This window comes from Salvelinus alpinus, chromosome 11 (assembly GCF_045679555.1).
Source record: "Salvelinus alpinus chromosome 11, SLU_Salpinus.1, whole genome shotgun sequence".
Classification (NCBI taxonomy): domain Eukaryota; kingdom Metazoa; phylum Chordata; class Actinopteri; order Salmoniformes; family Salmonidae; genus Salvelinus; species Salvelinus alpinus.
This window is the reverse complement of record NC_092096.1, coordinates 34551408-34564848: the sequence shown is the minus strand read 5'-3', so window position 1 is coordinate 34564848 and position 13441 is coordinate 34551408. Positions and strand designations below refer to the sequence as shown.

Genomic DNA, 13441 nt, shown 5'->3' with positions numbered 1-13441 from the left:
TGTAGAGAGCAGAGCACAATCATTGTTTACAACATGAACACACACACACACACTCAAGGAGCTTCAATGGTAAACCAGGGGAATCCAGTTTTAAATGTCTCAATGTTTAGCACGTGTGTGCACATATTCGTGCGTGTGTGTGTGTGTGTGGTTGGGGTGTGTATGTTGAATTATTAACTTCCATTAGCTGTAAACGTCCAGGCAGCAGACCTGTCTGTGCTTACAGTAAGTCCGGGAATGAGTCAGAACTCACACATTCAGTCAGATAGGCACGGTCGACTACTACTTAACACATGTATCTTCAGGTTGGGTAACACAGTCTGATTCACTGCCGATTATAGACATTCCTTGCTTTATATAGGCCATGACCATCTCATGTAGGTCAGATTATATTGCCACAATGACGCTGTTGTAAGTGATCTAATCTGTTGGCATAATGCAGGTGCACATGAGGTTACCTTAGATAAGAGACTGTCACTCAGACAGATGGACAGACTGTCAGACAGACAGTGTCACCTGTCTAGAGGTGAGAGTCCACCTGTACGTATCAAATCAAATTTAATTGGTCACATAGACATGGTTAGCAGATGTTAATGTGAGTGTAGTGAAACGCTGTGTGTGTGTGTGTGTGTGCACACAGATGTATAGAGATGAACTTTGACCTGTGTGGTGATGAGACAGTAAACGTTCTGTCTGACTGGCAGTCACATTATAGATATAGGACACTCAATCCATTATGCCTTCAAAATAATACATAATTCATAATGCCATCTAATAATGACGTCCACTTCCTTAACTCCATATTTATAGATTACATACATGATGTCAGACAGTGAAAGCATGTAGTCCTGTCCACTGATAACATCAAACATTCAAAACATTCCAGCTATGAGTCACTTACTGAGTCACAGCATCCATAATGTGAGCTCAGCTAGCCGCATGACTTGTGGGTTTCCTGTAAGGAAATGAGGGGATATGGTGTAGTACACCGCCCCCCGGTGGTCACTGGGTGTAAATGCATCTGTGTTGATTTAATTATCAGGGAACGTAGTCAAATGGTCTCCTCTAGCCCAAACCTCTCCTCGAGTAGCCCCAGCCAGTGCACTTCATTAATGTATTCCAGAACTAAAACACCTGATTCAAATGGTCACCTAATCATCAGACCCCTCATTAGTTAAATCAGCTGTGTTAGTTCTGGGATTCGTCAAATACATGGACAGGCTGTGGGTACTCCAGGAGAGGTTTGTGAAGATAGATAAGACAGTTTGATCACCTTTATAAAAACAGTATCTTATCAAACTATTTCAAAGGGCAGACCTTTCTAAACATTTCATATCTACATTTATAGTCCAGCTTCTGTTCAGCACTCTGTACATTGGAGCTCTACATTAAAATGCTTGCCATCCCCATCTCGACCCTTGTTGGTGTGACATGGTTGTCAAGTGGCGACTGTACCTTGGCCAGTGGCAGGAAATAGTTTGCTGCTGTGTCTAAATGGATTATGGGTCAGTGACGGATCGCTCGCTCTCAGATTAGTCTGTCTGTCCCAGGGTACCACAGCGCTGGGGAGAGAGATGGTGGGGCGGCAGGGTGAGGCAGAGAGAGATTTTCAGAATGAGGAAGAAACATTAGGGAGGGAGAGGGGGGGGGGGGGGGGTAGGAATGAAGGGAGGGGGGAAGAAAGCAAGGGAGGGAGGATAGAGCCATATATGCATAGACAGTAGGTCACAGGTGGGTGAGTGAGGGAATTAATGAGTCAGTCTACCACTATGCTGCCCTCCACTGGAGAGAAAAGGCACTGCTATTGATCTGCCCGGTGAATGCACAGAACTGTTGTGGTACTGTATCTATCTATCTATCAAGGAAGTACTGTATCTAATCACACATTAATCATAAATGACCTTTATAGCTGGTGAGATGATAGCACATTCTATCACAGTGTAACACCAGGATCCCTGTTGCAGATGGAAAGAGCAATAGTAACTTTGACCTGTTTGTCAGTCTCTGAGAGGGTAAGGCACAGGAAGGAAAGAGTGGGAGAGAGAGGCAGGAAGATAGCGGTTTTAGTATTTCAACTAAATTCTCATTCTCCTCGATCTCTGTGACATAAACTCATGCTTGAATGTAAATACGTAATGGGACATGTATTTACAAAAATCCTATTTTAATGTACAGGATAAAAAACAAATAATTACTGCTGAATCTAGGCATCTATCATAATTTAGTCACAGCGATCACATGCCTCTGAAGTGCAATTATAAAACAAAGTATCATGTAAACATAAACCATTCATTTATCCATGTACATTGAAACCAACCACTCCACTGTCCGATAGTGTGACAATCTACCTGGATCTGAGCAATACCAATGGAAAAACAACACATTTTAATATACTACGCTAACTGCCTAACCGTGGCTTTTTTAAATAAAACTACAGATACACTCAGAATTAAATATAAAATGTCTCAGTAAATGGTTAAAGTTGATTGAACAGACACTATTGAATAACAGGTTATGAGTACAATACAACATTCTCAGTATTCCACACAATCTGGGCAATCGGGTAGTGACTCCTAAAGTAGTCTGTACACCACAGGAGGTTGGTGGCACCTTAATTGGGGAGGATGGGCTCGTGGTAATGACTGGAGTGAAATCAGTGGGATGGTATCAAATACATCAAACACATGGTTTCCAGGTGTTTGATGCCATTCTATTTGCTCTGTTCCGGCCATTATTATGAGCCGTCCTCCCCTCATCAGCCTCCACTGCTGTACACCTTGGCTGTATAAAAGAGCTGAGATGTTATTGACAGGTTGTGGATACGTTATTGATCTGTTTAGGTAAGTGTCCTTGACTCCTGTCTGTGATGTGTTGTCGTAATGAGTAATTGATGCGTTGTGAATAGGTTGTCAGAAGGTAATAGATGGGTTGTGAATATGTTGCTGGTACAGTGGGTTGTTGATGGATTGTGAATATGTTGCTGGTAGGTTGTTGTAAGGTTATTTATTGCAGGTCAGGGGCCTTTGATGTGGCCCATAGCTGGGTTGACGAAGGAGAAGTTGTTAAACATGGTTTGGTCCACACTGTTCATGAGGGTACGATCTGCACACGACAACATGGGTTTCTCATTGATAAACTCCTTGTCAAAGTTACTGACGTCACTTGGGGATTTCTGCATGGACAGGAGAGAGGGGAGAGGTTACAACGCACACCCACACAGCGAGCACACACACATGCATACAAATGCAGACGTAAACAAACACACTCGCAGTCTGAGGATGTACGTACCACAGTTGGCCTGAAGGGCGGCGCCACCTCTCGTTTCTCCAGAGCGTTCCAGTCTGTGTCTTTGAAGAAAGAGTGTTGACGGATGTTCCCCTTCACACCCAGCCTCCTCTCCGGCTCCCTCACAAACAGCTATAAAACAAACACACCATAAAGTTGAAGTCGGAAGTTTACATACACTTAGGTTGGAGTCATTAAAACTCGTTTTTCAACCACTCTACATATTTCTTGTTAACAAACTATAGTTTTGGCAAGTCGGAAGGGACATCTACTTTGTGCATGACACAAGTAAGTTTTCCAACAATTGTTTACAGACAGATTATTTCACCTATAATTCACTGTATCACAATTCCAGTGGGTCAGAAGTTTACATACACTAAGTTGACTGTGCCTTTAAACAGCTTGGAAAATTCCAGAAAACGATGTCATGGCTTTAGAAGCTTCTGATTTGAGTCAATTGGAGGTGTACCTGTGGATGTATTTCAAGGCCTACCTTCAAACTTAGTGCCTCTTTGCTTGACATCATGGGAAAATCTAAAGAAATCAGCCAAGACCTCAGAAAAAGAATTGTAGACATCCACAAGTCTGTTTCATCCTTGGGAGCAATTTCCAAACGCCTGAAGGTACTACGTTCATCTGTACAAACAATAGTACGCAAGTATAAACACCATGGGACCACGCAGCCGTCATACTGCTCAGGAAGGAGACGCGTTCTGTCTCCTAGAGATGAACGTATTTTGGTGCGAAAAGTGCAAATCAATTCCAGAACAACAGAAAAGGACCTTGTGAAGATGCTGCAGGAAACAGGTACAAAAGTATCTATATCCACATTAAAATGAGTCCTATATCGACATAACCTGAAACGCCGCTCAGCAAGGAAGAAGCCACTGCTCCAAAACCGCCATAAAAAAGCCAGACTACGGTTTGCAACTGCACATGGGGACAAAGATCGTACTTTTTGGAGAAATGTCCTCTGGTCTGATGAAACAAAAACAGAACTGTTTGGCCATAATGACCATCGTTATGTTTGGAGGAAAAAGGGTGAGGCTTGCAAGCCGAAGAACACAATCCCAACTGTGAAGCACGAGGTGGCAGCATTATGTTGTGGGGGTGCTTTGCTGCAGGAGGGACTGGTGCACTTCACAAAATAGATGGCGTCATGAGGAAGGAAAATTCTGTGGATATATTGAAGCAACATCTCAAGACATCAGTCAGGAAGTTAAAGCTTGGTCGCAAATGGGTCTTCCAAATGGACAATGACCCCAAGCATATTTCCAAAGTTGTGGCAAAATGGATTAAGAACAACAAAGTCAAGGTATTGGAGTGGCCATTACAAAGCCCTGACCTTAACCCCATAGAACATTTGTGGGCAGAACTGAAAAAGCGTGTACAAGCAAGGAGGCCTACAAACCTGACTTGGTTACACCAGCTCTGTCAGGAGGAATGGGCCAAAATTCACCCAACTTATTGTGGGAAGCTTGTGGAAGGTTACCCGAAACGTTTGACCCAAGTTAAACAATTTAAAGGCAATGCTACCAAGTACTAATTGAGTGTATGTAAACTTCTGACACACTGGGAATGTGATGAAAGAAATTAAAGTTGAAATAAATCATTGTCTCTACTATTATTCTGACATTTCACATTCTTAAAATAAAGTGGTGATCCTAACTGACCTAAGACAGATAATTTTTACTAGGATTAGATGTCAGGAATTGTGAAAAAAATGATTTTAAATGTATTTGGTTAAGGTGTATGTAGACTTCTGACTTCAACTACACACACACACACACACACACACACACACACACACACACACACACACACACACACACACAGGACAGAGGACGCCTAGGTCACAACCTCCACTCCAATGGGAAAAAGACATCAGTGCACCCTCATGAAAGGTAACCAATCACACGCAGACACACACAGTACAGGTCACATCCATCCCAACCGTCAATCATTCATGTTGATGTATGTAATCTGGTGCATAGTGGACAACGTTGCCGTAGTTCATTCGTTGTGGCATTGCAGTGAGTGGACCAAGTTGTTGCATTGAGTGAGACCTTGATGAGGATGTCTCGTGCGTCCTTGGCCAGCCATTGGGGGTAACAGGGGTCATCTGTCCTGATGGACTGGAACAGTTCCTCCTCATCGCGACCATGGAATGGAGACTGGCCAATCAGCATCTCGTACAGCAAGACCCCGAACGACCACCAGTCCACTGAGCTGCCGTACTTCTGCCCCAGCAGAATCTAAAAAATCATGACCGTTCAGTTCAACATGACATCTCTTCATCATCATCATCATCACTTCATGTTGTTTATCTAAAACCAGTACATTAGACGGAGATGGTATGTAATTGATTAATGATACAAATCAATGAGATCAGAATTGAGTGTGAGAAACATTAGTTCCCTAAGGGAACATTTCTATTGGTTGTACACCTTTTAAGGGTTGCAATGGTGATAGTAAGAGTGTAGATTCCTATAGTGATGGTGGACATGCGGTCACCTCTGGGGCGATGTAATCAGGTGTTCCACAGAAGGTGCAGGTCCGCGTTTCTCCCTCCATGTTCTCCTTACACATCCCAAAGTCTGCTATCTTTATATGGCCTTCTGAGTCTAACAACACGTTGTCCAGCTTCAGATCCCTATAGACAATGCCTTTGGAGTGGAGGAACTGGAGCCCACAGATAATCTCAGCAGCATAGAACCTACAGCCAGGGGGAGGAGAGAGGTGATGTGAGGAAAGAGGGATTGGGTGGAGAGTGTGTGTGTGTGTGTGTGTGTGTGTGTGTGTGTGTGTGTGTGTGTGTGTGTGTGTGTGTGTGTGTGTGTGTGTGTGTGTGTGTGTGTGTGTGTGTGTGTGTGTGTGTGTGTGTGTGTGTGTGTGTGTGTGTGTGGTAGACATAGCCTAGTTGTGTGTAAGGGTTAACTTACGTAGATCTCTGCACGTCAAACTTGTGACAGTTCTGGATGTGGAACATGAGGTCACCTCCGTTCAGATACTCCATCACAAAGAACAGGTTCTCCTGTCACACACACAACACAGTCATATCAACAAAACCTGTGGTTTGTTTGTGTGTGTGTGTTGAGTGCGTGTGTGTGTGTGTGTGTTACCGTGGTCTGGAAGGTGCAGTGGAGGTGTGTGAGGAAGGGGTGTTCCCAGGCCAGGGAGAGTACTCTCCTCTCCACCATGGTACACTCCACATCATCATCCAGCAGAACCACGTCCTTCTTCAGAGCCTTCACCGCAAAGAACTCTCTACTGCTCTTCAGCTCGGCCAAAAACACCTAGCAACACACACAGATGATACGTACATGTAGGAAATCACTGTCTTCAGCTATTCAGGCTTGTCAAATGGAGGTGAAAGATCCGTCAGGCAACGTCTAAGTACAATCAAGAAGTCTCTTCAGTACACTGGATCCAGGAACACAGAGCATGGCTAGAACATGTTCAAAGACCAAGCAACACAAATCACACTTTTATATTTTTCGGTTTCATAACATCACATCACCATGACTATGACATTTTAGAAAAATTATTCCGGTATAAATTACCAAAATTACCATAGATTACCAGCAAATATACTTAGATAAATTAACGGTAGTTTTTCAAATCAAATCAAATTGTATTTGTCTTGATTTGATTTGAAAAACTACAGTTAATTTATCTAAGTATATTTTTTTACATTTTAGTCATTTAGCAGACGCTCTTATCCAGATCGACTTACAGTAGAGTGCATACATTTTATTACATTTTTACATACTGAGACAAGGATATCCCTACCGGCCAAACCCTCCCTAACCCGGACGACGCTATACCAATTGTGCGTCGCCCCACGGACCTCCCGGTTGCGGCCGGCTGCGACAGAGCCTGGGCGCGAACCCAGCCCAGCCTGGGCGCGAACCCAGAGACTCTGGTGGCGCAGCTAGCACTGCGATGCAGTGCCCTAGACCACTGCGCCACCCGGGAGGTCCGGGTTTGCTGGTAATCTATGGTAATTTTGGTAGTTTACACCGGAATAATTTTTCTAAAATGTTTTCACTCACAATATTTGTTTTTTCTTTAGCTTAATATCTGTGTCCATGTTGTCCATGAGTTTCTAGTGGATAGACCGAATGATTCAAGAGAAAACAGCCTGATTCATGAAAAAAGCATCTAATCAACAATGACATAATTTCAAATTGACTCTGCAACTCTTCCAACTATTGACTTTTTTCACAATTGCCAACAGTTTGGCACCAACACATTTGCAATAAAAACATATTGACAGAGTAAAATAAATAAAAGTGTGTAAAAATGTAAAGGATATATTCTACTGAAACACTCATATTCAACACCAATGGTATTCACTAAGTTGATGGGTTATATTTAGGATAATGTTTTAAAGCTTTGTCATTCTAGTTTGTTTATTCAAATCGTCTTAATTTATTATTTTAAAATCCAGAAAATTTTCAGAATTCTGGTGGTTTCCCTTTGTAACCCTAACTATGACTAAACATTATTGGTAACACTCAGGTAGTGGCCAATCAGTGTCCAAAACACTACCCTATTGGCGTCCATTCTAGCAAAGTTCTAGTACATTCTGGATCTGGAACATTATGACCAGCATGTTTACAGGTCCAAACATAATCATCACAACACCAACATATTAGTATTAAGGTTATCTTACTCCTCAAGGGTAGGCTCTCTTCCTATCACAATACACTCCCACAAGCAGGGTCAAGATGGCAAGCAGGCCCTCTCCCCCTGCTAGAAACTTCTGCTTAGGTCATGCTGACCCAGGCTCACAGGCTTGAGTATAATAACAGAATATACACTGAGTATAACAAACATTTAGAACACCTTCCTAATATTGAGTTGCACCACTTTTTGCCCTCAGAACAGCGTCAATTCGTCGGGTCATGAAACTCTACAACGTGTCAAAAGCGTTCCACAGGGATGCTGGCCCATTTTGACTCCAATGCTTCCCACAGTTGTGTCAAGTTGGCTGGATGTCCTCTGGGTGGTGGACGATTCTTGATACACACGGTAAACTGTTGAGCGTGAAAAACCCAGCAGCGTTGCAGTTCTTGACACACTCAAACCGGTGCGCCTGGCACCTACTACCATACCCAGTTCAAAGGCACTTCAATCTTTTTTCTTGCCCATTCACCCTCTGAATGGCACACAGACACAATCCATGTCTCAATTCTATCAAGGCTTAAAAATCCTTATTTAACCCGTCTCCACCTAATGTTTTGTACACTCAGTGTATGTTTGTTCACAATGCAATCCCTGTAAATAATAAAGTACACTTTCATCTGCACGGTTTCCATCAGTTAGAGACACATCACCATAAACTGAGACAAGACTTGGGCTTGATAAATGTCCTAGTTATCAATGGACTGAGAAACTGGTTGTGGGTTCAATTCCCACGAGGGACCAGTACGTCAAATAAAAAATGAAAATCTATGTACTCGCTCTGGATAAGAGCGTCTGCTAAATGACTAAAATCTAAACGTCAACGTAAACTCATTGTATGTTATAGAAACACTAGACCCATGTTGGTGATATGTCTTAAGCCCAGATAGACAACGTATACCCCCAGGGCTCACTAGGTGCAGTGGTTTCCCTTTCTCTGGTACCTTGCCGAAGCTGCCTTTGCCAAGCATCTTGTGCAGGATGAAGTTGTCCAGGGTGAACTTGTGAAGGTGTTCTTTTCTGGGGACGGCGTACAGCGTCTCAGGCTCCTCCATCACAGGGCCAGGCATGTCCCCCTCCGCTGGGGTGTCCCACGATATCCCCTGCTGCTCTGGAGAGGGGGAAGAGGTGGAGAAGGGGAGATAGTAATTTAGTCCTATTAAGTCTCAAGTTGACTACAAAGTCCTCACAGTTGCATGAATGACCAGGTTGACCATGTGTGGTCTCCTTACCTTTTCGCCCAGCGGTGGCTGCGGTCGGGGGGAGACCTGCCACTAAACCTGAAGGTTCCCGCACCACCCCTGCCTGGCCCACACCCACCGGCCCGCCTCGACTATAGATCTCACTCTCTCTGGAGCCCCTGGCCTATAGGTAAATGCATAGACACATGTAACAATTAATAACATAACGCAATGCTACAGTATCTGTATAACGGGCGGGGATAGATTCCTTATTTACAATCAACATACATTTTTGTAATATTTTTTTATGCAAAGCACTTTGGAGCTATTGTGGATCTGTCGGACAGCACTGACTTCCTAACCCCTCGACCCCTGAACTCTGACCTGCTGTTTAGTCTCGATCGTGGCCAGGGCTTCAGCCATCAGTTTCTGGTTGACTCCACACAGGTTGGCCACCTTTTTCTGGCACTTGTGATGAACGTTCATACCGCACTCTGCATGGGCAACACACATGGTTACACAGTATACAGACACAGATGAATGGGATGATGAAATCAATACATTTTGATATGTGGGCTCCTATAATAGTGAAATAGGGAATTATGTGAAAAGGTATGGTGCAATATAATGGTTTGATAGGGTACTGTTATAATTTGAGTTGGCAATGGTATGATGTGATTGTGTAATGACAGTGATGTGATGTTATAATGTGATCAGGGTCTCTTCCACAGGAGGTTGGTGGAACCTTAATTGGGGAGGATGGGCTTGTGGTAATGGCTGGAGCGGAATAGGTGGAATGGTATCAAATACATCATACACATGTTTTCCATGTATTTGATGCCATTCCATTTGCTCCGCTCCAGCCATTATTATGAGCCGTCCTCCCCTCAGCAGCCTCCTGTGGACTGTCCTCTCACCCTCACACTTGAGTCCCTGCTTGGCCAGCCCCCACAGCAGTGTGCCACAGTGTTCACAGAACGTGGGGCTCTTGTAGTTGTACACCTTAAACCTGTGGGGCATGTCGATCTTAAAGCGCTCCTTGTGGATCTGCAACACACAGCAAACACACTCGGTCACCTGAACAAGCCGCACTACAACCCTTTGTTGCCACGGAAATATGACACAGGAAGTAGGGAACAGCTGCTTTGGACGTTTTAGGGAAGTAAAATCCCTGGGATAAAACTGTACTTTTTTTCTCTGTCTAGGATCGGTGAGTACTGGTAAACAGTGAGTACGGTAACCACAGAGCTGTCTGCTTCGAAGAACCAACCCACTATCTCAGTGTGTACTGTGAGAGAGTGTGAGTTAGTCAATGTGTACTGTGAGAGAGTGTGAGTTAGTCAATGTGTACTGTGAGAGAGTGTGAGTTAGTCAATGTGTACTGTGAGAGAGTGTGAGTTAGTCAATGTGTACTGTGAGAGAGTGTGAGTTAGTCAATGTGTACTGTGAGAGAGTGTGAGTTAGTCAATGTGTACTGTGAGAGAGTGTGAGTTAGTCAATGTGTACTGTGAGAGAGTGTGAGTTAGTCAATGTGTACTGTGAGAGAGTGTGAGTTAGTCAATGTGTACTGTGAGAGAGTGTGAGTTAGTCAATGTGTACTGTGAGAGAGTGTGAGTTAGTCAATGTGTACTGTGAGAGAGTGTGAGTTAGTCAATGTGTACTGTGCGAGAGTGTGAGTTAGTCAATGTGTACTGTGAGAGAGTGTGAGTTAGTCAATGTGTACTGTGAGAGAGTGTGAGTTAGTCAATGTGTACTGTGAGAGAGTGTGAGTTAGTCAATGTGTACTGTGAGAGAGTGTGAGTTAGTCAATGTGTACTGTGAGAGAGTGTGAGTTAGTCAATGTGTACTGTGAGAGAGTGTGAGTTAGTCAATGTGTACTGTGAGAGAGAAGAAGTTACAGTCAGTGTGTACTGTGAGAGAGTGTGAGTTAGTCAATGTGTACTGTGAGAGAGTGTGAGTTAGTCAATGTGTACTGTGAGAGAGTGTGAGTTAGTCAATGTGTACTGTGAGAGAGTGTGAGTTAGTCAATGTGTACTGTGAGAGAGTGTGAGTTAGTCAATGTGTACTGTGAGAGAGAAGAAGTTACAGTCAGTGTGTACTGTGAGAGAGTGTGAGTTAGTCAATGTGTACTGTGAGAGAGTGTGAGTTAGTCAATGTATACTGTGAGAGAGAAGAAGTTACAGTCAGTGTGTATGCGGTTGACTTTAACCAACAATAAACAAGTGTGTTACCTATGAGCTAAACCACAGTCACCAGAAGCCCAGATAGCCCAGAAGCCCAGATACACTGCATGTCAGTCTGTCTGCATGCAGTCTAAGAGGACCTCCAGTCATTTAAATTGAGGCTCCTCATGTCACAAACAACAAGACTAAGTGGACACATCACAGTTTACTGCCACTATTATTGGAACCCTAGCAACTAAATATAATGACAAATCCAAGATGCTCCAAAATGCTCAAGGTCACTTATTGTCATCGTTGTATAGAAACGGACTACAATGTACAGGGCCTACCATGGTCTCTTTGCTGTTGATGGCCGACCCAGTGCACTTGGCGATGATTTTGTCAATGCATTTCTTGTGGATGGCTGCGTTGCATTCTGAAAGACCAAGGATGAGGGGATGAGAGTGTAGACAGGAGAGAGGACGGAGGAGTGTAGGGATAGAATATGGAATAGATAGAAGATGAGGGGAGAGAGAGAGCAGAGATACTCACGTCGACACTGATAACCCTGCTTATTCAGACCCCTGTGGGGAAAAGAAACACAACATGAACAGGAACGAGGAAACCAACACTGGATGATGTGGATAATGTTTCAATAGAAATACTGTAGTGTTTGTTTCAGAGGGACAATGAAAAAAATAGAGAGGATCTATGTGAATGATGTCATTACGATATACTATTTGCACTCCAATTGAATAGGTTTTAAATAAAGTTAGGTTGTGATATACATCACACAAGGTGTACTTGGTTTTAAATAAAGTTAGGTTGTGATATACATCCTGTACAGACAGAAGGTGTACTTGGTTTTAAATAAAGTTAGGTTGTGATATACATACTGTACAGATGGAAGGTGTACTTGGTTTTAAATCAAGTTAGGTTGTGATATACATCCTGTACAGACAGAAAAGGTACTAGGTTTTGAAATGGGTTTCCATGGCCGAGCAGCATCAAGCAAGCCTACGATAACCATGCGCAATGCCAAGTGTCGGGTGGAGTGGTGTAAAGCTCGGCGCCATTGAACTCTGGAGCAGTGGAAACGTGTTCTCTGGAATGCTGAATCACTCTTCACCATCTGGCAGTCTGACGGACAAATTTGGGTTTGGCGGGTGCCAGGAGAACGCTACCTGCCCCAATGCATAGTGCCAACTGTAAAGTTTGGTGGAGGAGGAATAATGGTCTGGAGCTGTTTTTCATAGTTTGGGCCAGGCCCCTTAGTTCAAGTGAAGGCACATCTTAACACTACAGCATACAACTACATTCTAGATGATTCTGTGCTTCCAACTTTGTGGCAACAGTTTGGGGAAGGCCCTTTCCTGTTTCAGCATGACAGTGCCCCGTGCACAAAGTGAGGTCCATACAGAAATGGTTTGTCGAGATTGGTGTGGAAGAACTTGACTGGCCTACACAGAGGCCTGACTTCAACCCCATCGAACACCTTTGGGATGAATTCGAACGGCGACTGCGAGCAGTGCCTAATCGCCCAACATCAGTGCTCGACCTCACTAATGCTCTTGTGGCTGAATGGAAGCAATGTTCCAACATCTAGTGGAAAGCCTTCCCAGAAAAGTGGATGCTGTCATAGCACCAAAGGGGGGACCAACTCCATATTAATGCCCATTGTTTTGGAATGAGATGTTCAGGTGTCCACATACTTTTGGTAATGTAGTGTACAGACTGACCAGGTGACCAGGTGAATCCAGGTAAAAGCTACGATCCCTTATTGATGTCAACCGTTAAATCCACTTCAATCCGTGTAGATGAAGGGGAGGAGACAGGATAAAGAAGTATTTTTAAGCCTTGAGACAATATAGACGTGAATTGTGTACAGTATGTGCCATTCAGAGGGTGAGTGGGCAAGACAAAAATTAGGTATGGTAGTAGTTGCCAGGATCACCGGTTTGTGTCAAGAACTGCAACGCTGCTGGGTTTTTCACCCTCAACAGTTTCCTGTGTGTATCAAGAGTGGTCCTCCACCCAAAGGACATTCAGTCAACTTGACACAACTGTGGGAAGCATTGGAGTCAACATGGGCCAGCATCCCTGTGGAACGCTTTTAACACCTTG

The 13441-nt window shown here is 43.7% G+C and overlaps 1 protein-coding gene across 1 annotated transcript in view; it reads right to left on the bottom strand.

The window, feature by feature from the left end:
- Window positions 1–2147: 2147 nt before the first annotated feature.
- Window positions 2148–13441, bottom strand: part of LOC139534035 (protein kinase C theta type-like) — a 23724-nt gene continuing 12430 nt past the window's right edge. The window contains exons 6-17 of the mRNA XM_071332682.1: window positions 11870–11901; window positions 11668–11753; window positions 10073–10202; window positions 9540–9649; window positions 9207–9339; window positions 8919–9085; window positions 6408–6581; window positions 6228–6319; window positions 5800–6001; window positions 5352–5540; window positions 3289–3417; window positions 2148–3172 (exon numbers count right to left, since the gene is read on the bottom strand). Coding sequence (XP_071188783.1) covers window positions 3014–3172; window positions 3289–3417; window positions 5352–5540; window positions 5800–6001; window positions 6228–6319; window positions 6408–6581; window positions 8919–9085; window positions 9207–9339; window positions 9540–9649; window positions 10073–10202; window positions 11668–11753; window positions 11870–11901 — 1603 coding nt within the window. The 3' untranslated portion in view covers window positions 2148–3013. The remainder of the gene's footprint in view (window positions 3173–3288; window positions 3418–5351; window positions 5541–5799; window positions 6002–6227; window positions 6320–6407; window positions 6582–8918; window positions 9086–9206; window positions 9340–9539; window positions 9650–10072; window positions 10203–11667; window positions 11754–11869; window positions 11902–13441) is intronic.